The sequence below is a fragment of the Panicum hallii genome, chromosome 7 (assembly GCF_002211085.1).
Source record: "Panicum hallii strain FIL2 chromosome 7, PHallii_v3.1, whole genome shotgun sequence".
Classification (NCBI taxonomy): domain Eukaryota; kingdom Viridiplantae; phylum Streptophyta; class Magnoliopsida; order Poales; family Poaceae; genus Panicum; species Panicum hallii.
Genome location: NC_038048.1, coordinates 43,071,939 through 43,098,411, shown reverse-complemented (window position 1 = coordinate 43,098,411; position 26,473 = coordinate 43,071,939). Strand labels below are relative to the sequence as shown.

Here is a 26,473-nt window from a genome sequence, read left to right as displayed (position 1 = left end):
CTGGTAGGTGTTCGCTACCCTATTATACCAAGCCGTCCAGCCTTCAGGGGGGTTTGGCCAGGCGCGGAGGCTATCCGACCAAGATTCTAGGTCTACATCCTGGCTCACAAAGGGGATCCGGTTGGCCTCACACGAGATCAGATCTACGGGTTTCTCGTAGGAGCGAGGTCCAAGGCAAAAGGAATTGGGGGAAGAAGGATGTGGCAAGAAGATATCGGAAGCCTGAAAAACCCCAAGAAATCAAGATTGCCGAGGGAAAAGTCATTTAACTGCGCGGTAAAAAATGTGCGGTCGCTGCATTAAATTAATGGGGGTCGGAGTTTACCTTCAGACCAAAAGCGGCGGCGGCGGTACGTGAGGATCCCGCCATCGGAAAGCTTGGATCGAAATCCCGGAGAGTGGATCTAGGGTTGGCGGCGCAAGATCGAATGTGTGTCTCAAGGACTAGGGGAGATCTTGCAGCTAGGGTTTGCGAGCGAAAAGGAGATCGGAATTGATCTTTAGAGGTTTGCACTGGATCGACCGGCAGAAGGTAAAGTAAATTGAAGAGCGGTTTCAGATCCGGAGTAGTATACCCTAAGGCCGATGCGTTGCCATCGGCTCTTGAATAAATTATTGTGCACAATAAGAGGGGTTAATACAAAAGTAGATCCCATTCATAGCAAGGCAGTAAGAACAAAAGAGGAGCTAACTACTCCTAGAGATAACCTAGCAGAGATGCTACGATCTACCACCAGTACACATCGGAGGCCTTGCGGCGCTTGGACGGTGGAGCAATGCTGGTGCCGCTGCTGCTGCTACCGTCGCGGCTACCGTCGTCGTCCCCGCCACTGCTGCTGGTGAAGCCGTCATCATCGTCGGCTCCTTCGCGGCCGTCGGAAGTGTCGTCCGATGACCCGTCGAAGAAAAAGGTACCTGCCATCGGATCTTCCTCGGAGGAGATGGAGTCGGATTCTTCCTCTGAGAGAGAAAGGTCTTCTCCCCAAAGGGTATCGTCTTCCTCTTCTTCCAGCTCGGCTCCGAGGAGGAGTGCGAGATCCTCGCCATCAGTCAAAGATTCGTCGTCCTCGGACTGGTAATGGAAGTCCCACTCCACCGCGTCCCAATGCAGGGGAGCACGGTCCTCATAAGCGGCGATTGGGTCATATTCTGGAGTTGGTTCTCGTGTTGTTTCGGATTCGTAAGAGATAACAGAGGAGGCAGAGGAGGAAGAGGCCATGGTAATGGAAGGGAGGAGGAGTCGGCGATGGACGTGAGAGAAAGTGGTTAAGGAAGGTGCTGGAAACAAGTTTATAAAGCCAGCGAGTGGGTGAAATGAATCGGCACCGTAACGGTTCCCTAGGAGGCCGACGCAGAGCAGTCACGTCCATCGGAAGCCGAAAGGGCACGGTTGTACGGATCGGAAGATGAAGGGTCAAGGCGGTGATGATTTCGGAATTACCAATACCGAAACCAGGGGGGCATGTGTTATCGCCGTATTTTGACCGGGCCAGAAGTGGGCCATGGAGCAAGATGGGCTTAGAAGGCAGTCGTGACAAAGCTTGCAAATTGGGCCCCGTGCGGAAGATGGAGGTCATAAGACCGTGTAAATTAGGAATAAGCAGTTAAGATTCGTGTCGTGTTAGGTTAGGCTTAGTTAAAGAGAACAAGTCCGCGGACTATAAATATATACCATGAATAACCAAGAAAAAGAATCAATCATCATCAACTCTCGGCGTATCGCCTCCCCTATTCTAGGGTTTTCATCGGGTAAGTGCCATGCGACCCCGATCACGCTCTGCGTGATCGGGGTAGCGTCACCCTTGCTCGTTCGTTTATGCGTTGCTCGTGCTGAAGCCTTGTAGATGGCGAGTAGCGTTGTTTATCCTGGCATGCGTTGAGTAATCTTTTCCTTTTATGCTTTAATCGTGCTTTATATGTTTCTCTCGCATGTTTGATCGTCGTGTCCGTTCATGGATACGATGGTTTTGTCTTGTTTCGTAGTTATCAGTAGATCCAATCTGTTATGGCTGGTTTCTATTTATTTAGAAGTTTGGTTCGATATGTGCATGATTAGGCCTTGCAAACGAGTTGAATGATCCGATGGTATGCTTTGTATCGGCTTATCGCTTGGATAGAGGTTGTTTCGGGGATTGGCTTTCAGTTGTTCCCTTGCTCTCTGTTTAGATTGTTTTGTCGATGCTTTTGTATATTTGTTAGGCTCAATTACGTGTAGGATGTTCCGGTCATGCAGTGAGAGCTTAGTCGTCGTAGATTGGATTAGATTGTTATTTATGAAGCAAGTTTTATTTGGACATATATATATGTATATATCCCTATGTTGCCCGTTCCAAAGATCCGATCCGGTATTGACACAATCGGCTCTTCATAGCCGATACCGGGGAGGAGGTGATGAGCCGATCACGGCTCGGACTAATCTTTACACATGTCTGTGCACGCAGGAGTTTGACACGTCACACCTTCCTGATCGGGTGTAGGATCAGGTGGCACGCCTAGCGACTCTCAGCCAGGGCGCGCGCCAGATCACTGGGCCGTTGACCGAGGGACCGGGGCCCACCAGCTGTCCCGGAAGCCTCCCGGCTCCTCGTGTTGCCTATCGCTGCCCGCCGGCGGATTTTGACCGACAACAGAGTGCAAAAGAACAAGCGGTATATGGGTAAGGATCTTTCGTCGCAAAAGAAGAAAAAGAGTAGCGAATGTGCCGTTGCCTGCACTAGTAACGCCTGAATTTATGCATGGGCTTCAACCCAAATCTGTGAACAAAAGCACCATCTGCTTAGGCCCATCTTCTTCACTCGGTCCAAAAGCACGGCCCAAAAAAAATGACGAAGGAGCAGCACGGGCCCCGACAACAAAGCCAATCAAAACAAGAGGCATTTGCTGAAAAAAAGAGAGAGAAAACCAAAGGAGCGACACGTAGGACTCTGGGACAGTTCGAGCTCGCGCCATGGAGGCAGCAGCGTCCGCTGGCGCCGCGTCGGCGCGGCTACCGGAGCCCCGCTGCATCCCCACCCCGGAATCCTCGCCCGACGCTTTCTCTTCCTCGTTCCCCTCCACGTCGCCCGCCGCTGATTTGAGGCCGGTGGCGGGCGAGGCGGGCGGCGAGAAGGGCGTCCTCCTCGACCTGGATTCCCCATGGGCGGCGAGAAGGGCTGGGGATGAGATACGAGACAACCAGCAACGGCAGGAGGACGAGGTATTACACTACTATACTGATTCGATTGCAAAAGTTGCAGGACGTGATCTTTCATGATGAGTTTGGGCTGTCAGGATTTGTAGGGTTTTAGGGGAACAAAACTTGCAAAGTTTGGGCCTGAACATACAGAGGGAATTTCTCTGGGAAAATTTAGGATTTAATTCAAGTTTGTACTAAATCCTAGGGATTTGGGTCCAAAAATTACCCCTTTTAAAAGAAACCTGCTGCCTGCACCTACATTATTTCAAGTTAGAAGAAACCATACCCGTACATAATCATTACTACTGGTTTCTGCGTAGGCTGCGTCACGAGAGCTAACCTTATAGTTCCTAAGGTTGAGGACTGATGAGTAATTATTTATTGCTTATTTTGTTACTGTAATTGCTAGAAAAAAAATGTTCTAACTGTACCGTGAGATTTGCAACTTAGGAACTGTTATGCTTCTAAGTTCTGTCTTTGGCTTGATCGAAAGATTCTTATTTTTAAAAAATGCATCGCTGAGCCTGAGTACTTGTTTTATTACTTGTTCGTCATTTACTGCAGCTGATGGCATTGGAAGCAATCTATGGGCATGATCTGGCAGTGTTTGGAAACATAGGAGGCCTCCGCTATTTCCAGGTTTCTTCAGTTGCCACGATTTTTTTTTCATTTGTTCTAGTAAGCTGGCACTTTGGTTTTGATGGGTTTTCATTATATTTCAGATTTGCATACGTTATGATGTGGCTGATGGCATCGAAGTGTGTGCAAAGCTTTCATCAGCTAATGTGTGTGCCGAAGATGAAGGGTGCTCTGATGGTACAGGGCAAAGTGATGGATCAGCAAGTGCAACTTCGAGTACCTACCTCCTCTGATATTGACATGCTTACTTACACGCTCATATCCTAGCTAAGATCCCCCATATTTCACTGTTACTGTTAAGTGGATGGATGTGGCTCAAGTTTCTCAGCTCTGGGAGATGCTAGACACCATATGGGCAGAGCTGAAGGGACACGAGGTCGTGTATCAATGGGTTGAGTGGCTACGTGATTCTTCAAGGTCACATCTCTGGTTTGATGGTAAAATAACACTAGGCCCCGATATCGTAACGCATGATAGATATAACCACGCAATCTCAAGAACAAATTCATTGGAGGCTGTAATCCCTTTGATGATGAGTTACAGTAGTAAGAAGCAGTATCAAGCTTTTCTTGAGGATCTCCATAGTTTACACAATCATTGGATGGCTGGTAAAGTTTTGCCGTGAAAGGAGAGGCTAAACTTACTAGATTTACACATAAGATGCTTTTGTGATTATATTATTACTTGTTTTACCTTCAAATTCAATCTGATTTCCCCCTTGATTTTCTTGACTACCAACTTAATTGCTGATTCTTATATCTGGGCGCTTCATAATTCATATTTCTCTTTGGTCTCTTTTTAATATGATCGGCCCTTGTTTGCCAAACGGGCCCCTTGAAGCGCAAATTGGGCCAACGCTAGCACATTATGCACTGGGCTTAGGCCCATCCCCCGTTAGAAAAACAGCATTTTCCGATTACAATACAGTATGAGCCAAAAAAAAACTTTCCGTGCGTTGCACTCTTCTCTCCCGACTCCTCTTAGTCTAAAAAACGCCCCAAAAATAAAGCCAACAAAAAAAAACAAAAAAGGCGGCGACAAAAACACGTACGGCCCCAGACTCCGCGCTCGCGCCATGGCGGCAGCAGCTTTCACCGGAATTAACGTCATGATGTGTACTGCGATGGTTGACGAAATTTTGAAGTTGTTGTCGTTTTTATTTTCTATTAAAGTAAATTAGTTCGTACCAAATCTATTGCTGCAGATGGTAGAATACAATTTCTAAGAAACGATCCATAGAGAACTAATACAGGATAAATTGCATATAATCATGAGATGGCCTTTTTAACTATAATTACTGATTTTTGCAGTTTCTCTAAATTAAAAAATGGCTTTGTGAGACTGAAACTTTTGACTTACGTGTTGCGTTGCTTCGAAGTTCTTGTGGATTTTTCCACAATCAATATCCAAATGTGGTTTCTTCGTGTCGTTGAGATTGCATATCTGTTTGCTTAGTTGAGATAAACGTCCATTGCAGCTGATGGCACTGGAGGCGATATATGGGGATGATCTGGTTGTATTTGAAAACAAAGGAAGGCTCCGATATTTCCAGGTTTCTTGTGCTGGCAATGAATACAATGTTGTTCCAATTGTTCTTGAATGGTGGGGATCTGATTTTAATGACCTGTCTATTTATTCCAGATTTACATACGTTACGATGTCGCTGATGGTGTCAAAGTGTGCGCTAAGCTTTCAGCACCCAATGCTAGTACCAGAGATGTCGGATGTTTTGACGGTTCTGAACATGACTATGGACCTGATGAGTTCTCCTACACTTGCAATTTTGAGTACCTGCCTCCTTTGATATTGACATGCCTTCTTCCAAAGTCCTATCCTAGCAAAGACCCCCCAAGTTTTGCAATCACTGCTAAATGGATGGATGGGCCTTATGTCTCTCAACTCTGCGAGATGCTTGACACCATTTGGGGAGAGCTGTCAGGGCAGGAAGTCGTGTATCAGTGGGTTGAATGGCTACGTAATAGTTCCAGGTCATATCTATGGATCGATGGAAGCATGACACTGGGTCCAGATATTGCCACCCACAACACAGATAACCGTGCAATTCCAAGAACAAAATCACTAGAATCTGTTATCCCTTTGATGCTGAGCTACAGAAGTAAGAAGCGGTATCAAGCTTTTCTTGAGGATCTCCATATGTGCATGATATGTCTTAACCAGACCAAAGGTAAGCTCTTTCCTCCCACCTCGTAGGCTGTCACTTACTTTGTAGTGTCATGTCAGGCCCTTACCTTATTGAGCTATGCCTTTGGTTCAACCAGTTACATGAATTTCTCTCCACAGAGAAGTTTGTTCTCCTATAACTGACTTCAATATTAAAACAATCAGGTTCAAATTTCATCAGGCTTCCATGCAGACACTTGTTCTGCGTGAAGTGTATGGAGACCTTATGCAGAATGCATGTCAAGGAAGGTAGTGTGTTTCAGTTGGTATGCCCTGATACCAAGTGCAAAGCTTCAATCCCAGCATATGTGCTGAAGAGACTTCTTACAGAAGAACAATTTGAACGTTGGGATAGGCTTATCCTTCAGAAAACATTGGACGCAATGTCAGATGTAGTTTTCTGTCCAAGGTGTGTGGTCGGTTGTGTGGAAGATGAGGACAACAATGCGCAATGCCCAGAATGCTCCTTTATCTTCTGCTCGTTCTGTAAGGGACCATGGCATCCAGGGAAGCAGTGTCTAACTCCTGAACAAAAGATACACCTCCGAAAGGTTAAACACAGGCTCATGCATTTATGCTCTGCGGTTTATTTTCAGCTCCAGACACACCATACAATGATTTTACTGAATATCTTGTTTGCAAGCATCAGGCAGGATGAGCGAGAGGGAGGTGGCGCAGGAATTGCGGAACATCAGAGAACTGTACAAGGATGTTCGGTTATGCCCAAAATGCCGAATGGGCATCGCCAAAACACAAGGGTGCAACAAGATAACATGCGGAAACTGCGGCTAGTACTTCTGCTTCGCCTGCGGGAAGGCCATCAATGGTTATGAGCACTTCAGGTAGGCCTTTCGGTCATCCAGCATCCTTACTTCTTCTTTTTTAAACACAAGGTGAGGAATTAATGTTTTCTGGACTACTTATGTTCTTATGTTTTATGCAAGTACGATCTTCACATAATATAGAAAACCCCTTGCATTCGGTTTTAACGAAAACCACAACTCATTGCATTGCAGGGGTAGGGACTGCAAGCTTTTTGCGGCGAGAGACATAGCAGAGTGGGAGAGGCAACTGGCAGCGATGCAACCTGAACGCCAAATGCGAATTGCAGAGCGCCCGATAGGTGGTATGGTTAGATGCCCCAAATGCCGAGCAAGAAACTTCAAGGTAATGGAAGTTCTCTATCTGTAGGGAATAACTGAATTTGGGCTGCCGAATTAATGCGACGACGAGAAGTGTATATCTTTATCAGACCCGGGGCCACGGGACTGGGTACGTGACGTAGTTTAAAGAGGTTTAAGAGATTAAGTCCGTCTTATCTCTTATTTATCTCGTTTATCTCTTATTTATCCCGTTTAAATAGGAGATAGAGCTAACTGATACAGAGGGAATCTACTCGAGATATGTTTTGGTACGATTCCTCAGCTGGTGTTGGTTAGTATGTTTGTAACCCTGGCCTCTCGGATATATAAGGGAGGTCAGGGACCCTTCTTAGAAGACGATCTCTAGATCATTCTACACCAAAGGCAATACAAACCACCATACAGGACGTAGGGTGTTACGCATCTTGCGGTCCGAACCTGTCTAAGCTTTGTGTTCCCTGCACCTCCAAGTTCCTGATCTCGGCGTCTCCTCACCCAAAACTTACCACCTTGGGTATATCCCTCGGTGGGCAGCCGGTTAAACACCGACAATCTTCTTCTGTACACAGGAAGACGAGAGGTATATCTTCTGCTGGGCTTGCCGGGACACCTACTGCACTCTATACCAAGGATTACATTACCGGTGATACAGTATTTATCAGTGAGCTCCGGTAACGATAATCAGTTGAGAATCGGTGAAAAATCGTCAAAACCGATTGGTAAAGAGATCTAAATTCAAAAAAATGAAATTCAACAATTTATCGTCGATAATCGATGCAAACTGAACGATTTATCGCTTCGCCTACTGAAAATATATTTTGGCAGTGGAAAAAAATAAAGGTTTGATAGCATTTAATTTTTTAGGTTATGTATTATATTATATTAGATAAATTACATATACATGCACAATTTTGCATATAGAATTGCCTAAGAAATAAACATGTTTACATATTTTGCCCATAAAATTGCATAAAGCACATGAATTTGCACATATATACAAACCTAAAAGTGCATAGTTCATATAAACAAACGAGTGCATAGTCCATACAAACTTCATAGTTTACAGAAATAAAAGAGTGCATAGTTCATACAAACCTCATAGTGCATAGAAACAAGAGTACATAGTCTATACAAACACAAGGCATATTAAATCTGTGATACAACCAACCATCCAAGAAATATTCTATACCACTATAATATATTTAGCCAAATCAGTGAGTACAGATAAATAAGAAGCTAAACTGAACTGAAAATTGTCCGATACAAATCGATAATCAACTATTTACCTCGATTATCGACGCCACGATCACAGCTCCCTCGCTCCCAGCTGCAGCATCATCGATAATCGCCGCACATATATTGATTATTAGCCTTAATCGCACGAAAATCGGTGAACGGAGCTGAAATCGCCCACTCTCTTGCTCTGTGCTTGCGCGCGTGTGAGGAAAGAGAGAGGCAGGTTGGGGAAAGTGAACTGGAAAGGGATAGGAGGTTGGACAGAAGGTTGGAGAGAGAGTGACTATGGTCCTCGTGAGGCCACAGTGTGGTGGAAGGGTTAACGGGTTAGCGGTTTAGTGGATGGTAATGGGTAGTTAGATAAAAATATTTTTCCTCTAAGCAAATAATTGTTGCTTTTAATATGTGACAACATTTTGGAATCAAGAGAAGGTCTAGTTTTTTATAAAAATAAGTTCTCTACTTTTTATAAATTTTTTTTAAAATTTTAAATTTTCCATTGAAATCTAGCGAAATTACAGTCGGTTTACATTCTCAGCTAGCATCGGTAACAATAAATTTCACCGATAATCGCGATTATCGAGCGGTTTTGTATTCCATGCTCTATGCAGACGGAAGGTCAGCAACAGGAAGTCAGGGCACTACGGGTCACCGGAATGCATGGGGCTTGATAATTTCTAGCATTTGCATTATTTGTTATCACCATGGATCTTTTCCCTTGATTTGCCGAACAAAATGCATCAGGGGGCTGGCTATTGACCCTACTGTCATGTCTGTTGCTCAAAGCATTTGCATCACTGCTCATAATGACATCACTTATGGACACTAGAAACGTTGATCTTCAATTGAGCTTTATGCAACAGTTCAAACTCCCGTGCAATGAACAGGTAACTCACGGCCCTGTCACCCTATAAAAATGCCCATGGCCCCTGTTCATGTCACTGCCTCAAGTGAGCGAAACAAAAAAAAGAAATCTTCCAACAGCTGCGCTGTGCAACTGCAAACATGAAGACGACCTGCAGCCAAATGGCGCCCGTCCTCGCCGTCCTGGCGGCGTTCGCCGTCGCTGCCATCGCCGCGGCCGTCGACCCGCCGAAGCCGAGAGGCCAGCAGGTCCACCTGTTCGAGGCCACGGTCCGCGTCCCAGACCGCGGCGGCGACGACCTCGAGGAGTACAACTACCGCCTGCTCGCCGAAGTGCTCGGCAGGTCGCCTTGGTTCACTGATCTCTCCAAATCACCACTCCGATTAAACTCCGTTGCCTGAATTTTGTGCTAATCCTTGCTCGCGTTTTTTTAAAACCACAGCGTCGAGGCAGCACGGAGCGCGATGTACGAGACTGAACTTGGGGAATTCAGCGCGTTCCTCACCAACAACCAGGCCCGTCGACTGTCAAGTGAGTCAAATCCATGCTACTGCATCGACTTAAAATTTTGGAACAAGAAACTGACGGCGTACATGTGAACGCGTATGCAATGAGCAGAAGTCCCAGGGGTGCTGAAAGTGACACGAAGGGAGGACCCTACACCGCTTCCGGAGACGGACGGCCATCTCTAGAATTTTTACACTGAATGGAGTAGACTGATGAGATGCTATGTAACCCGGCGGGGTCGAGTCGAGAATAACTGTAATCATGCTCTCTAAAACTGCTTGATGCAGTTCATGGAATGGCACTGGCATAGTAAATAAACATGCTCGATTTCCTCCTCTAACAAGAGTGAGAACGTCAGCGTTTTGCCCGATCACCATGGAACATCTTCCGAACCAGACCCCTCATCCTTCCTTCGCTGGAGGGATCCACCGCGTCTACCGTGTGCTGCTTGCAGCCCCGGGGGCCGTAGTGCTCCGAGCACTTCTGAACCACCTTCCCGCACAGCGCGCAGTAATGGACCTGGCACGCCCAGCAGAAGATATGGTTGTTGTTTCCAACCTGGTCATCACAACAGAAACAGCACAGCATTTTCGTCCATCAACATCTCGGCCGGGCTACATTTTCCAAGATTATATGACATGTCTAACTTGGTATTCAGATAACCACAAATTTATAGCTCCTCTAGAATCCTATGGTATGCAAAAACGGCAACAACTTTACCTTGGGATTTTGTTGGTGACAACTCGGGCACGGGTAATTTCTGAATCGTTGCGCTGTTGCTTCTTTCTCTATCTGCTTCATGACATCGGCCTGCCTCACTGACTTCTGTTCCTGATCAAGTCTGCATTGGTGACTTTAAAAGAGGAGCATTATTTCAGTCACACTCTATAAAGAGATTAGATGTGGCACAGTATATTCAGAAGAGTGTACAATACATTCTGTGAGTTTGCGATACGGCAATGAGGACATGGAACAGCATCACGAAGTGCTTCCTTGATGCTGACAAGTTCATTGAACAAGTCAATGCTCGTGTCAACCTTGCCACTGCTTGAAGAAGAACGCACCTTTTCACGATCCTGTATAGATGAAATACTGCACTCACGATGTGTCTTTGCATGGAAATCCAACATGAATCAATGAAACAGATTGTACTATAGTACAAGAGAATGCAAAGTTCCAGTTTTGTAATGACAAAGGGCGTCGAGAAAATAAGCTTTCATTACTTTAGTAAAATTATTTCTATGTGAGTTCTGAACATTCCCAGAAATTCTCTTAAATGAAACATCTAAGAGCATATCATGGCACCGCTGAAGCCCTAGGATGTTGTGTTGAAATGTGGGCCTGACAGTGGGCAATCACAGCTAACAGGTACTAAAATGCGTAGTGATTAGCATGATTCGTACAGAGCATAGCCTGATAGATTTATTTGCTACCTGTAAGGAGAGAAGCTTTTCTTCTGGAGTCATGCATCTGTCTCCTATGTGACGACGTTATCGGCAGAGGGTGCAGAAGCTGAAAAAGCACTTGGAGCACTGGGCATTATTCTCTGAATCTTCCAGGCAAGCTGTTTCGCATCTTGGGCAGTAGATCACATCAACCATTGAGTCTAGAGTCCTCTCAAGTATCAATATTTCCCAACGTTCAAAATCTTCATTTCCTAGCAACCTCGTCAATAGATTAGGAGGAATAACACCCTGGCACTTGTCACCAGGACACAACAATTCCATAACCGTTCCTTCCTTGACATGCATGCTTGAGTAAGTCTCCATGCACCTCTGGCAATAATAATGCAGGCATGGAAGTTTTATGAAATCAAGACCTGCAGGAATCAAAATTCAAAAGAAGCAGATTTTCTATAATTTTCCAGACGCGGTAGAACTAGAAATCTCCATTATCACTCAGTAAGGTAGCCCATGAACACACGAATTTTCGGGCAAGAACTATCTGATTCTTACGTTTTGCTTATCGTAACTTAGTAAATAATAATCTTACAATTGAATATGAATATGGAAACTAAATTACGAGATGATGGGAATAAAATTGGAAAAGGCACTATATTTAAAATACAGCACATTCAGATTTGAAGTACGGGATGAAGAACAGTGTGCAAAAGACAGACATCAGGAAGTACCCTAAGTATTAACTGGAGCATACCTGTTACCTGGGTGCTCACTGAAACAAATCATGCAATCGTGAAGGCCATTTAGAAAGGATTCATGGCATTGCTCCTAATTATAGCTAATTAAACATTGAACAACAGACTCTACGGACACAATCTTTCCGACAGCCCGAACATCCACAGGACCGATCATCATATCAGACTGTCGTATAACTATTCCATCACCAAAACCAACATGCGAAAGCACATAGCTCTGCAGCCATTGCACCCACTCATAAAGAATTTCTTGTCCAGGTTGCTGTGCCCAGAATGAGTCAAGCATGTCACAGAGAGAGGAAATTTTCACACTATCCTCCATTGTACGCTGAGCGTAAAGTATGGAGGGTGATGGCTTGGGTACGATAAAGGCATAAGACATGTCAGCGACATCGGAGGCAAGTGTTGGACACTAAATGCGTTGAAGAACCGACTTTTCAGGTCATGATCATCAACACCCTGGAACAGTTCTGCCGATACACTGAGATCATCTGGAATTTCACAATGCACATGGATCTGCAAAGAATCAACAATGGAAATAGAAATTGATCATAATTTCATTGTGTTTCCCATACATATTATGTCCTGGTAGTCTGAAGCTGATAAAGAATGTACCTCAAAAGATCGCAGTCCAGTCTTTTCACAAAAAATGCCTATATTATCTCCGTAGATTGCCTCCAGCGCCATCATCTAAACAATCATTGATCACAGAAAAAAAAACATATATCAGCAGAAGAAATTTGAAATTCATTATGCTTTCCTTTTTAAAAGAAGAAATTTTCTATGCTTTCCGTATAATGCAGTCCAAGATGAGCGTCCTTTCTTTTTTACTACCAACTTGGGGCAGGCTAGAGATGAAAAGTACGAAACCCAACAAGAGTCACAGAAATAGAGTATCAGTTTTAGATCACCAAAAAAAAAGAAAACTTGCAGGTTTTAACATGTCTTCGAAATTTCATCACTTCACTATTATGCGTTCCAAAAGAATCCCAACAGCTTTGGTTGTAGCCCGCAACTCAAACGCTTCGAGATTTTCAGGATTTTACGCTTCATGTCCACCCGTCCACTTAATAAGAACAAAAAAAAATCAACAACCGAGGACTGTTTTACCCCGTACACCCATCATCCATGCCACTAATTTCCAGGCAACGGTTGTTTGGAACCACAGCAGCGTGGTCAGTGTTTGGAACCGGCGAGGCTTGGTGTTGGAGATGCGGATACGAAGAAGTAGATGCACGAGATGTAGAGATATAAGTAGCTGGAACTCCCAACAACTGATTCGAACGAATCCCAGGCCCAAACAGACAAGCGACGCGTCGAATTCGCCGCGGCCGGTGCCTAATGGCGATCACCCCCATCACTGAAAATGCAATACCAAGCGGCGAGGCGTAGGAAGGATCGATCTGAGAAAGTAGCCGGCAGCACCTCGTCTTGCTGGAGCTGGTCGTTGGAGCGCAGCTGCTCGTCCGTCACCTGGGGCTCCTCCCCCTCCCGGCGAGCGCGGAGCATCATGTCACGCAGCACCGCCAGCTCCCTGCTCTCCGCCTCCTCCTCCTCCTCCGGCGAGGGCTCTCCATCCGCGGGCTGCGCCTTCGGTGCCGCCGCGCCCGCGGAACCCACTCCAAAGCCCTCGGTTCGACTCGATCCGCGCAGGCACGACGATATGGGCTAACCATTGTGAGTTGTGACCTGTGAGCCCCAGAGATCCTCTGACCAACTAGTAGAGAATTGCTAAAAAAAAGCCTATGATATAGAGCAATTTTTTTAAAAAAAAGGATATAGAGCGTTCCCTCATAAATAAAAACCAGAGCCTACTGACGGCCAATAAAACAAGCAACGCAAGAGGAAATGTAATGCCAGATCCCGCTCAATCGGGTGGAACGGCGGAGCATTTCACAAAGGCTTTAGAGAGCTACAAAAGTTCAGCATATCGAAGAAACTCGTATACTGTGCCCTCAAGAGAAAGAAGAAGAAACTGTTATACTGAATCCAGCAAAGCTTTGCAGCTAGTGTTGCAGTTGACATGAGGTGCCCCAGCCCCAAATTCCAAATAAGTGCCGCCGTGTCGAACACACTGATCTCCAAATCTACTATGCACGTCACGTAGAGAATTTTTTGCTTACAAACTACTATGTACAGGCAAGTACGAGATTGCAAACACACGAGAATTCCACCACTGCGGTTCAAATCGATTCTCACCATTAGATCATGTCAAGGGTAATGATTCATAGTCACATCTTCCTCTCTCTGAGTTTGGGAGATTTACGGGTCGACGCTGTGCTGCTTGCATCCTCGGGGACCAAAATGCTCGGCGTACTTCCGAACCACCTTCCGGCACAATGCACGGTAGTGAACCTGGCATGCCCAGCAGAAGATATGGTTGTTGTTTTCCACCTGCTCGCACAAGAGAATAGTGTTTTCATCTCCCATCATAAAGTGAAAATGAAGCATTACGCATCATAAACTTTACCTTGGAATTTGGTTGGTGACAACTGGGGCATGGATATTGCCTGAACCTAATTATTGTTGGTTCTTTCCATGTCTCTTTAATAGCACCAATCTGTGCAGTCCAAGAAGGAGTAACATCGAACTTCTTCACCTTCTCCTGGTCATTTCTGCATTGATTCAGACTTCAGCCTTAGATACCAGATAGGATACTTGACAAACCATACTCCAATCAAGATAATAAGAACACACACCTCGCATTGCTACTGCTACAGCCACGGCAGCCTGCCACCCCACAGCCATAGCAGAACGGCTGCCCACAGTTCCCACAAACCATATGGTTGCAGCCTGATACGCGTGAGATGCCAGTGCCACAGTAAGGGCATTGAACGCAAAGACAGAGCACTTCCTTGATGCTCAATATTTCTTTTGCCAAAGAAATCGTCTTCTCAATGTCACCTTGGCTTAATCGATGCACCTTTTCACGTTCCTGCACAAAATGAAAAGCATGCTCAGAACTCTCATCCCAAATCTTTATGTTCATATCACGTTGTTAGAACTGTACTCTGACAATGAACATTCAAAGCTAATACTTATTGGATTTTCTTTGTTAACTAGCATTTAGCAAGAATTTGAATAGAGAATTGGCTGGTAGTGGAATTGGTTACCTGTAAGGAGAGGAGTTTTTCTTCTGGAGTTATGTTCACACATCTCTTGCCTATGTGACAGCGTAATCTGCAACGGGCGCAGAAGCTGAAGAAGCACTTGGAGCACTGAGCATTGTTATCCTCATCTTCCAGGCAAATTGTTTCACATCTTCGACAGTAAGCAGCATCAGCCATTGAGTCTAGAGTCTTCTGGAGTATCAATCTTTCCCACCGTTCAAAATCTGCATCTCCTAGCAATCTCTTCAATAGATTAGGAGGAACATCACCCCGGCACTTGTCATCAGGACACAGTAATTTCAGCACTATGCCTTCCTTGACGTTCATCCTTGAGTATGTCTCCATGCACTTCTGGCAAAAGTAATGTTGGCATGGAAGTTTTATGAAGTCAACACCTGTGGTGAGCCAAAATTGAATTGAATGTTGATACCGGTCAAAGTTAGAGATGTTTGACTTAGGACAGGGTGAAACTGACGAGTAATTTGAAACGGAGAGAGTATACAATATCAAAAAGAACCTTTTACGCTATGTCCTATAAGGCTTGATATCTGATTACTGATCATCAAGATTAAACATAGGTAGTTTCAGAGGAATAACAATTGAGGTAGAAACTCTATAACACAAGTCAGGCACAAATCTTGCTGAACCATTTGAAAAATAATAACGATTCATATTTCGAAAGGACGGCAAAAGCTTTTCCGTAGTTTCAGTAGAAGAAACGGCCCCATTTTAAGGGAAAACAGGGCCCGAAAACCTTACAACTATGGGTTGAAATCTAGTCAGCAAACAACTAAAAACAACTAGCTCATGTCTGCAACACTGCACAACTAAACAATTCTGAACAATTTATATTATGATGGAGATAAAATCATGAAAGGGAGAGTATCCTGAAGTGTTAACTGGGGCATTCCAATTACCTGCGTACTCACTTAAACAGATCGTACAATTATGAAGGCCACTTAGAAATGATTCATGACATTGTTCTTCATTGTAGCTAATCAACCACTGAACGACAGACTCTACTGGGACAATCTCTCCAACCGCCCGTACATCTACAGGACCCATCATACTATCAGAATGATGTATGGCTATTCCATCATCAAAACCAAGATGAGAAAGTGCAGAACTCTGAAGCCATTGCACCCACTTATAAACAACTTCTTGTCCAGGTTGTTGCGCCCAGATTAAGTCCAGCATGTGACACAGGGCGGAAACTTTCACATTATCCAGCCATTGTACGCTGAGAGTAAAGTATGGAGGGTGATGGCTCGGATAGGATAGAGGCATAAGACATGTCAGTGAGATCGGAGCCAAATGCTGGACGCTGCATGAGTGAAATAACTGACTGTCTGTGTCATCATCAACATCCTGAAATAGCTCTTCAGACACACTGATACCATCTGGAATTTCACAATGAACATGGATCTGCAGAGCATTTCAGTATTATTTTGCGTGTTTCTGGTAGATAATTTGTCCTGGGAGTTTGGGACCAACTAAAAAGTTATACCTGGAAAGATCGCAGTCCAAAATTTTCACCAAAAATTCTAATGTTGTCTCCATATATTGCCTCCAGTGCCTCCATCTAGCAAAATATCGCATCAGATGAAAAACTTTGAAGTTCACCATCGTTGAAACAACACATGCAATGCTGCTTTATCATTTTTTTATTATCCTTTCATTATTCTTCAGTACAAAGGATCCCAAAAAGCATCACCCTGATTCTGTAACCATCTGTTCCAATTCTAGACAGTTACCATATTGTGTGCATGGTCATGACTTGTTTACCAGATTGTCAGAGTAGCAAATAGTAATCTGATCAAGCATCTAAGTTACAGTTATTCCACATCACAACCTGGGAACAGCAATAAGACTACGAGACCCCGGATGGGCCACTGTAACAACAATTTGCCTCAGAAGGCAATAAGGCATGACGCTCTAGTTTTATTTGGACTGGTGACAAATCTGCCAACCCAATCATACCAAAATTGCACAATCCGAGGCTTGTGTACACCCATGCTGCATCCATCCTTCACTACTGACGTCGCAAGACAATAATCCGTCGCTGCTGAGTTGCAACGAAACAAACCACCCAACCAGGGCGAATCCGTAGCAAGCGAGGCGTACCTACGATATGAAGCATGGATTCTATTCGAGCAAGTGTACGACGCGTGCCTACGAAGCATAGGTTCGGAGTTCGGAACAGAACCCTTGTGTGTGTGGTGGGGTCGACCGGCTCTAAGAGCCCGTTGGGCAAGCAAGAAGATAGTAATTTTTAGTTATAAAATTATAGTACGTAGTACGAATAATAAAAATTACTTTACAATATATGCGTAGCTCATAAAATATATCTAACAAAAAACTAAAAGCAATAACCATTATGAAGTTTGTGATGGGTTTTGATGGGCTTTCAAATGCACATCCCTGCCCCCCACCACCCCCCCCCCCCCCCCCCCCCCCCGAGACGGCCCTGGTCGTCCGGCACCTGGGGCTCCTCCTCGGCCTCCCGGCGAGCGCGGAGCATCATCTCGCGCAGCAACCGCCCCTCCCTTCTCTCCACTTCCTCCTGCGGCGAGGGCTCTCGCTCTCCTCCGTGCGCGCTCTCCATCTGCCGCGCTCGCGCTGAAACCCTCTGAATCCGCGCGCATTAATGACGCCATGTGGGCAAAAAAAAAAGAAACTTTCCGTCTCACACTCCCGATCCGTTCCGTTCCTCCGAGTAGTCATCTGTTTGGCTTGGGAAAGTGGGCCGTTCGGTCCGGCCCATTTTTCTCCAACACTAGAAAGTCTAGAACTGGGCCTGTTCGATGTGGGACTTTGGTGGACTTTAAATTTGCTTTCGGCCATAGATAGAGGTGAGCGTATGTGGGTGAATTTATTTGGAAAAACAAGTGAAAATTGCAAAAATCCACTTCCAAGGCTCCAAGCAAGAGGGTTATCAAATACCTACCCTTATTTCAATTCCTAGGTCCTGTTTGGCAGCTTTGTAATTTTATTCTCCCGTAATTAGCTTCCGGTTGTAATATCTTATGCACAAGAATATAACTGTAATTTCTTTCCTCTGTAAAATATCCATTCAGGTAAATATTCCACAAAGACACCGGCATCCGCTGCAATTGAAGTGCATCGGCAGGCTCATCATCTGTGAAGTGCATCTCGGTCTCCTCGCTTCGACCACATGCCTGAGAGCCAGGTCGAGCCCTGCTTAGATATATAAACGAAAACGATCAATCTGCAACCGTTTGCTTTACTGCTTCCTTTTGTGTGTCCGATTTTATCCTCAATTCATCCATGATCTCAAAACTTTCTTGATTGAAGTGATGAAGCCGGCCGGCTAGCAACAGGCGGGCAGAGCAGCGGTTGGCGAGGCATGGGCGCAAGCGAGCTCGACGGCCACGGTGAGAGGGAGCTCGGGCACGGGCGGAGTGTGCGGCAGCCACTCGGGCACCGTCGGGAGGGAAAAGGCACGTGGGAAGCTCGCCGGGCTCACGGACGCCGGCAAGAAGGAAGAGAAGCGCAGGAGGCGGCGGGGGCCTCGACGGCCGCAGTTCGGGGGACCAGCGGCGACGGGGTGCGGGGGAGTAGCGAGTGCCGGTGGCGCGTGGGGCAAGCATATTTTTTTACACCGTATTAAATCAAACCGCATGTAATTTTAGTGTGCTAACCACTAATCCGAGCAGACTTTTGTGCTCACCGGCGGAAAAAAAAGGAAGTGTAATTACCAGCGGTTTAGCTCTAATACCTGCCATTCAAACAGGCCTTACGGTTTAGCACATGCAGGGTTTTGTTTTCTCAAACGTACCTGAGTGGAGTACGTATTTCATGAAGTGCGAACTAACACATGCAAGTTACATATGTTTCCAAACACCAACCAACCCTCCTACCCATGTGCCACCCGCCCACCCCTGTACCCATCGGTCAATAGAGTCGTTGCAAATTCTCATTGGTGATTTTGCTTTATCCTAATAACCATATCAAAGAGTTTTCATAGAGTTTGGCGATGTCACTATCACGATCAACCTTATTCTCTTTCACAAACACAAAACAAAGATCAACCTTATTCTCAAGTTTGGATGCCATTGCCAACTATTTGCCGTTTGTATCTCCCCTACTTGTGCAAGCTTTGTTAAACTTATTCCAGCATAGAGCATCTCCAGTCGGGTGGTGTTAAGAGGTTAAAACTATACCTATAGCAGCCAATCGACAGGCATGGGAGGATATGAAAACACATTAAACTTGCAGAGGCAGTTATATTGAATTGAGATGGTGTGTATTTGAAAACCAGCTTGCATGTGGGGATTCTGTAAAAAAAATCACATCATTGTTAGAAATAAAAACTGGCACAGCAGTTGGTTCCATCAGTATCACTGTATGTCAACCACTGTACATATTCAAGCAGGACATTCACAAATTTTCTGACGTCTGACTATCGGGAACAAGATTAAGATTGAAGAGAAAACATATAACTTAACACTGATGATTTCAGTTGAATTGGTACAAGATCAATCACAACAGAACAATAATATACCCTCTCCAGAATTGGTTCTATGCTGTGCATACAATGACGTTGGAGACTTGAAAACATGCTCCCTTCAAAAAAATTGGATTCGTCGGAGTAAAGTACATCCTGGGACAGGTATATGTGTACATGCACATAAGTTCTGATACTTTGGTGTGACAGTGATGGTATTGATGCACATATGGAAAAACCTCATTCAGGGATCTGCCGTATGTTGCTTGCAACCTTTGGGACCATAGTGCTGTGCCGGCTTTGGGACAGGCTTATGGCACAGGGCACAAAAATGCTTCTGGCATGCCCAGCAGAACAGGTGGTTGTTGTTTCCAACCTGCAAAGTTAACAAAGCAAATACATAAGAGGTAATGCAAAGGAACTGGTTAATTTCAGTCCAAAAAAATTACAATACAGTATAGAAGTTCACTAGGAAAATCTAGGGAGGGGTTAGTCCAGCTTGTCTTAGTTCAAACCAAAAAAACAAAATGACCAGGAGACCAGCAGCAGTTTTACTTTATATAAATAAACAGTAGGAATATTAAAATTTAATCATGGCCATCCTCTTTATTGAAATTATTCTCAATTGAACTTGGAAAACCATAAAAAAATTATCACAACTAAAAGGTCAAGGCATGAACCAAAACATATATCAGTAAAAATCCTGTATGGCAAAGCAGTTTGAAAAGCATGGACGTCAAGACACTTTCTTTGTGTTAGAGGTCGGGTAGCCTTTGTCTTAGTGGTCAGGTCATCTTTCTTATTGTAAAAGCTGCGTTTATAATCATAGTGCTCTAGAGGGCTTGTGTGTCAGTGTGTGTCTCCTTGTATGACACTCTTCTTCTCCTATCAATACAACGATACACAGCTCTCCTGCGTGTTCGAGAAAAACACACTTGCTTTGTGTCTTGATGCAAAGATACACGGCTGGATTCAGCCCATCATAGATCCTATTCCTCAGTACCCTTTAATAGCTATTTACCTTTGGAGATGGTTGACGGCATGTTGGACAAGGATGAACTTGACCATGCAGTGCATGCATTTCAGCATGTGCCTGTGCAACAACTTGGCGCCGTACCCTTTGATTCATCTGCATTTCCCATCTGTCCAGTTCCTCCTGAGGAAAAAGCACGCAAGAACCTCTGCACGCAAAAATATGATTGTTTTTTTATTGTGAATCCACAGTGTAGAACATGATGTAGTTATTACTAAAAGATAACTCACTTGAAATGCTCATATCCAGTGATTGCACGGTTGCATTGATAACAGAAGTACTCCCCACAGTTCTCACAATGCATCTTATTGCATCCTTCTGTCTTAGATATGGCCATCTTGCATCTTGGACACTGTTTTGCATCCTTCATAATTTCCTTCAGGCTGCGTAGTTCTTCAAGAATTCTCTGCTGATCTCCTTGCACTTGCCCAGATTGTTGGCGTTTCTGTATAAAAATAAAAGTTAAGATTCCCAACAATATCATGAAACATAGGACTGAGCAGAGAGCGCAACCAAAATGGCCCCTAGCATTAATCAACCTCTCCCCAGGAAGTATAAGTTAAAGCATCACTATCATCTACAGATACATCTTGTTGCTGGTCACAATATATGAAGGAAGCTAGCCATAAAGCATTGTGAATACACTATGATCATAAAATGTAACCACCACCGTAATCCTTCCTGATGATGGTTTTTCTACTTAAAATACTGAGAACAAAAGGAAAAAAACATCATGCCACTGGAACGCAGTCCATTGGATCCAAGTATATGGTATACCATTTTCAAGTAGTTCTCATTTTTTTTTATGTTTCGAGATATATTAGTACCGCAAAAATGGTACAGAAAATGAATTTCTCATACCTCCAAGATAAGGAGTCTTTCTTCTGGAGACATACATTGCTCTCCAATATGACGGCGATTTCTACAGAGAGTGCAGAAGCTGAATAAACAACTTGAACACACTGCTTCATTGCCTACATCCTCCAAGCAAGCAGTTTGGCATCTTGGACAATAGACAACATCACTCATGGCATCAAGGGTTCTTTGAAGCAGTAATCCCTCCCAACGTTCAAATTCATCCTCTCCAAGCAGCCGTTTCAATATATTAGGAGGAACAGCACCTTCACATTTTGTATCAGGACATAGCAACTTCACAACATTTCCTTCCTTAACATTCATTTTGCAGTATGTTTGCATGCATTTCCAGCAGAAGAAATGATGACACGGAAGTTTGATGAAATCAAAACCTGATGGGATAGCAAATTAGATAAAAAATTAGAAACAGCATTAATTCAGATAATGATGGTTAAAAGAAATGGATGTGCAACATATCCAAGTTGGACACAGATGATGAAGCCTTCACTATGCTTTTAAAGATATATACAAACAAGCACAGCCATTGGAAGGATACTTTTTTTTCAAGAGTATTTCATCCAGAAATCAGAATAAGGTCTATTGCTACCTGTAATGAAACATGTAATAAAATGCTACGACTCCAGTACAGTAGTGATCTCTATAAAAAAGAATGCTTGGGGATTAAACTGCAGGTAGAGTGGCAACACGACAATATCTAGACAAATAGTTCCATACTATGCCAGGACAAATACACCTTTAATGGTAAGTAAAACACAGCACATGGCTTCTACACCACAACACCGCAAACAATACTGCAGAAACAACAATGGTGAAAGAATTACCAGGACACTCGCTGAAACAAATCATGCAGTCATGGATAGCGTGTAAGAAAGCTTCATGATGCTTATTGTCATTGTATCTCATCATCCTTGGAATTATAAAATCTGGTGAAGCATTATCTAGACAAGCACGCTTATCTGCATCACATGTTACATCATTCTTGCCCAATATTATCTCATTACCAAACCCTAAGTGAGAAAGGGAAGAACTTTGGAGCCACTGCACCCATTGATATGTTATTTCCATCCCCTGTTGCTCTTCCCAAAGCATATCAAGCATGCGACATAACGACGAAATCATCCCTTTATCAAGCCAATATGTGGAGATAGTGAAAAAAGGAGCATGGTGACTTGGGTACGATGCAGGCAGGAGAACTGTTAGAAGGATTGGAGGCAAATGCTCAACTCTAAACTTGTAATCAAGGTCATCAGCATCAGCATCAGATGTTGCCCCATATTTTAATTTTCCATCACCATAATTGAGCCTTGTTGATACATCTATAGCATCTGGAATCTCAATGTGAACATGGACCTGTAATTACATGAGCAAATTACAAACTTGCTCCTACTATACAAAGAATATGACCTGAAAACTGAATTAAAGGATTGTACCTGGAAACACCGCTGGCCTCCCTTTCTGTCCAAAATTACCACAGCATCCCCAAAAATGGCTTCGAGGGCACAAAGCTGAGCAATGGATTTACATTTTATCAGACTAAAATAAGCGACTATCACAGGTTTAATTGTTGAAGATAAAAATAATTGAAAAATCATAATTAGCAGTATCTAAATACTCTATGGTAGTAGTAGTACTATATGGCTTCTTGTTGTACCTAGTCAATCATACTTCGAAAAACCTTCCACGGATGAAGGGCATAAACACAAAAAAATATATTCCAGCAATAAGTATTTACTAAATTGGCATATGAATGCAAATGTATGTCAGGGATGCTTGTTGTGACGTGCATTTCTTCTCTCATATTGTTCTATGTCTAATGGCACCCAAAGATGCTATGAGCCCATGACAGTTTATTTGAATGAAGGATTCTATAAGCCTATGTCAGTTACTAAACAGAGACGTACAATAACTGGTCACCATATAATCAGTAAAGCGGGGAAGCGAAACTCTTGAAGTTCAGGGTTTTTTTTTGCGAGTAAGTTCAGTTAATCATTGACAATGACAGAAGCCTGCTAAGCAATGCTTTTCGAGCTAATGCCAGTGCTGAATCAACACACAGAGAGAACAACGCACCTCGTCCTCCTGCCTCTGATCATTGGCGCGCACCTCCTCCTCAGTCAACGCCACCTCCTCCCCACCAGCCTCCGCAAGCTCGTGCAGCTTCCTCACAGCCTCCTCCTCCAGGCTCCCGCCCGCCTCAGACCTTCCAGACGACGACGCCTCCACGGGCGGCGGCTGAGACGGCGCAGGTGCCTCGGGCTCGGTCACGGGAGGCGGCGGCGGCGGCGGATCACCATCAGAAGCGGGGTCGAGATGGAGGCGCTCCAGGGCCTGGGCGGCGGCGGGGGCGGCCTGGGGCAGCTCGGCAGCGGGGCTAGGGTTTGGGGGGCCGGCCTTGACGGGAGGCCTCGGCGCCGCCGTGGGACCATCGGGGCCTTGCGTGGCCGCGCCCCTCGCCCTGGACGACTTCCGAGGCATCTCGCCGTCGCCGGTAAGGTTTTGTGACGGATTCGAGCTGTGCGAGGTGTTTGTTTGGCGCTTTGCGGCGGCGAGGCCTGCCCGCGTCAGCAGTGAGGTACTGAGGTGGTTCCGTCGTTCCGGCACGGGAGACACGATCTCCGAGACACGAATCTCCGCGCGTTCGTTCGGGCACGGCTGCACGCTGGCAACAACGGAAACTTCGTTCGCCTACAAGACATGAGCACCTACCTACCTAATCGAATCATACGCCCAGGATTTTTCAATCTTAGTGACCGTGTTCAAACTTTCCCGGTTACCGTCGATTAAGTATATGACAAAATTCGTTCAAATTTGACTAGAACACGTCCATCCTCAACTCCCTATGGACCTACCACTTTGAAACCAAACTTTTTATTTTAATATATATCTATTTTTCTTTACTACTAAAACAAGCGATGGTTATTTGGTCCGTGATTCGGAATTCGGATGACTGTATGTTAAATTAATGATCTAAAACTATTTAGAATTAGCGTTTGGTGAGTAAACTAGAAAAAGGCCGAAGTCCTTATCCGACAAGTATAATATTATTATCTCCATCTCTATCTCTATATCTACTATTTCTAAAGAAAAAATGATTCCTTGGTCCGTCAACTATTTCTAAAGCAAATAATAATTTTGGTCCGTCAATCGGATCCTAATCGAACGTATTACTAAAGCAAACAATGATTCCTTGGTCTGTTATTCGGAATTCTAATCGGAACCCGGGTAACCGTATGTTGAGTTAATGATCCGAAATCATTTAGAATTAGCACTTGACGAGTAAAATAGAAAAAGATTGAAGTCCTTGTCCGACAAGTACTATCTTATTATCTCTATCTCTACTATTTCTAAAATAAGCAATGATTCCTTGGTCCATCGATCGGATCCTAATCGGAACCCGGACAAATTAATTGGAATCCTAATCGTAACCTGGACTAATTAATCGGGATTCCAATCAGAACCTAGACAAACAACGCCTCACGCAATCATGGTACGGCCTGTACGGCCTATGTACACAGTTCGAATAAAATTTATATAACCCGTAGCAACGCATAGATACTGTATTGGTCGAAACTCGAACTTACATCTTAACCACATGAGAGGGTGGCCGGCGCAGCCTTCCCCGACCTCCTCGTGTAAAAAAATACGTCACATGGGCGTCATTGCTCCCTCGACAGCCGAGCACCGGCGTCCAAAATACGTCACATGTACGAGCGCTATTTTCTCACAATGGTGTAAAAAAAGAAAAAAAATACCTTTTCTAAAAAATTAGCACGAATCTCAAAGCAAACAAGATTAATTATGTCATGTTTCCTTAATTATTTTAGTCGTTTGTCAATCTGGATTCTAGGGCCTGGGCGCTGCCCACTGCTACCCAACCCAACCCCAACCAATTCGATTGGATCCAGATAATGAGGTGCCCTCTGCCCTGCTCGTTTTGTTTCCTGGCGGTGCACCTTTCATTGTGGCAACAGACGGGATGGCGGCAGGGAGCTATGCCGGTGGGCGAGCTCGCCGTAGATCTGGATCTGTTCGATGGACCATATTTGAAACTACAGTTGTGCATGTTCCTTCTGTTTCATGGCGGATCGTTCTTCGCTGTGGGGAATAGCAACACGGAGAGTTCACCGCGCGTCTGGCCGGGTACTCGACGTACTCAAACTACTCAAGCATATGCGACGGCACCATCTCCTCGTCGGGCAGGAGTAATGTGCTGCGGCGGCACGGACGAGGTGGACGGCAATGACACCGGACTTCCCAAGTACCAATCTCGCAGCCGCAAATTGCTAATTGATACATTATCCCTGATCGTTTTGCGGACGACATGTCCGGCGGCCATGGAAAATATTGCCATCGTCGCTCCGTGGCCTCGCGAGGAAAATGAGCCGTCGTTCCGTGGGATGGACATGGGCTGGGTGCTGGCAGGGCTGGGCCTAGATGGATCTAGGATAAAATTAATTAAAAATATTTAATTAAATAAATTGTTTGCTTTAGAATTTGTGCAAATTTTATAGAAAGGATCGCCGGAGCAAAACTCAAAAATATATTCCTTCAACACATTGCTATGAAAATATCATGCCTACAGCAACATAAGGTGCCTTCTGGCCATTTGGTTAGATTTATATATAACACTAGGATAACAATAAGTTGAAACAGTATCTGATGCATAGCCAGAACATAGGAAATATGAAGTAGGGACTTTGCTCCAACTTATTCTTCATGCCTCAATTTAATTAGTTGGATGCTTTATTCTTCTTAAAGTTATCCTAGAGCTTGCACTCTCTTCCGCTTGATATACTTTGTGATGATATGGCCTTAGCAATAGCAGCTAAACCACGATCGAGTCCTCTATGCTGGACTTATCTTCAACGGGAGTTTTGCAGGCCAGAAGCAAAATACTCCCCTCCGTTTGTAAAATGTAGGTCGTTTTGACAAATCTAGATATATAATTTTTATTATATATCTAGACATAATATTTATCTAGATGCATAGTAAAAGCTATGTATCTAAATTTGCTAAAATGACCTACAATTTGGAATAGAGGGAGCAAGATTTTACTTCTAGAATTGAGATGTCAGTGTCACATTAA

General features: G+C 44.4%; 2 protein-coding genes and 2 pseudogenes across 2 annotated transcripts; 1 reads left to right on the top strand and 3 right to left on the bottom strand.

Annotated features, from left to right (window-relative positions):
* Window positions 1-2,901: 2,901 nt before the first annotated feature.
* LOC112899034 lies at window positions 2,902-9,054 on the top strand (annotated as a pseudogene).
* A 729-nt stretch (window positions 9,055-9,783) lies between these two features.
* Window positions 9,784-13,504, bottom strand: LOC112899035 (annotated as a pseudogene).
* Window positions 13,505-14,162: 658 nt separating this feature from the next.
* LOC112900833 (E3 ubiquitin-protein ligase RNF14-like) lies at window positions 14,163-17,623 on the bottom strand. Its single transcript, XM_025969625.1, has 8 exons — window positions 17,474-17,623; window positions 17,327-17,358; window positions 16,518-16,592; window positions 15,928-16,435; window positions 15,014-15,405; window positions 14,600-14,835; window positions 14,371-14,515; window positions 14,163-14,294 (listed from the first exon to the last, which is right to left on the bottom strand). Exons 1-8 carry the CDS (start codon window positions 17,613-17,615, stop codon window positions 14,163-14,165), a joined length of 1,662 nt encoding a protein of 553 aa, XP_025825410.1. The 5' UTR covers window positions 17,616-17,623.
* Window positions 17,624-19,331: 1,708 nt separating this feature from the next.
* Window positions 19,332-23,958, bottom strand: LOC112901478 (E3 ubiquitin-protein ligase RNF14-like). Its single transcript, XM_025970404.1, has 7 exons — window positions 23,458-23,958; window positions 22,818-22,892; window positions 22,209-22,737; window positions 21,373-21,758; window positions 20,742-20,956; window positions 20,500-20,659; window positions 19,332-19,854 (listed from the first exon to the last, which is right to left on the bottom strand). The coding sequence occupies exons 1-7, from the start codon at window positions 23,860-23,862 to the stop codon at window positions 19,723-19,725; spliced, it is 1,902 nt and encodes a 633-aa protein (XP_025826189.1). The 5' UTR covers window positions 23,863-23,958; the 3' UTR covers window positions 19,332-19,722.
* Between the last annotated feature and the right edge of the window lie 2,515 nt (window positions 23,959-26,473).

Excerpts from the sequence above, each read along its gene's own strand:
- LOC112901478 (XM_025970404.1), bottom strand. The coding sequence starts at position 23,862 with ATGCCTCGGAAGTCGTCCAGGGCGAGGGGCGCGGCCACGCAAGGCCCC. Across the intron at positions 20,660-20,741 it reads ACTGGATATGAGCATTTCAA|AGGTTCTTGCGTGCTTTTTC; the intron begins GTGAGTTATCTT and ends TTTTGCGTGCAG. Across the intron at positions 19,855-20,499 it reads GCCGTCAACCATCTCCAAAG|GTTGGAAACAACAACCACCT; the intron begins GTAAATAGCTAT and ends TTAACTTTGCAG.
- LOC112900833 (XM_025969625.1), bottom strand. The coding sequence starts at position 17,615 with ATGGAGAGCGCGCACGGAGGAGAGCGAGAGCCCTCGCCGCAGGAGGAA. Across the intron at positions 16,593-17,326 it reads AGCTACGCATATATTGTAAA|ATGGAGGCACTGGAGGCAAT; the intron begins GTAATTTTTATT and ends ATATTTTGCTAG. Across the intron at positions 16,436-16,517 it reads TTGGACTGCGATCTTTCCAG|ATCCATGTTCATTGTGAAAT; the intron begins GTATAACTTTTT and ends AATGCTCTGCAG.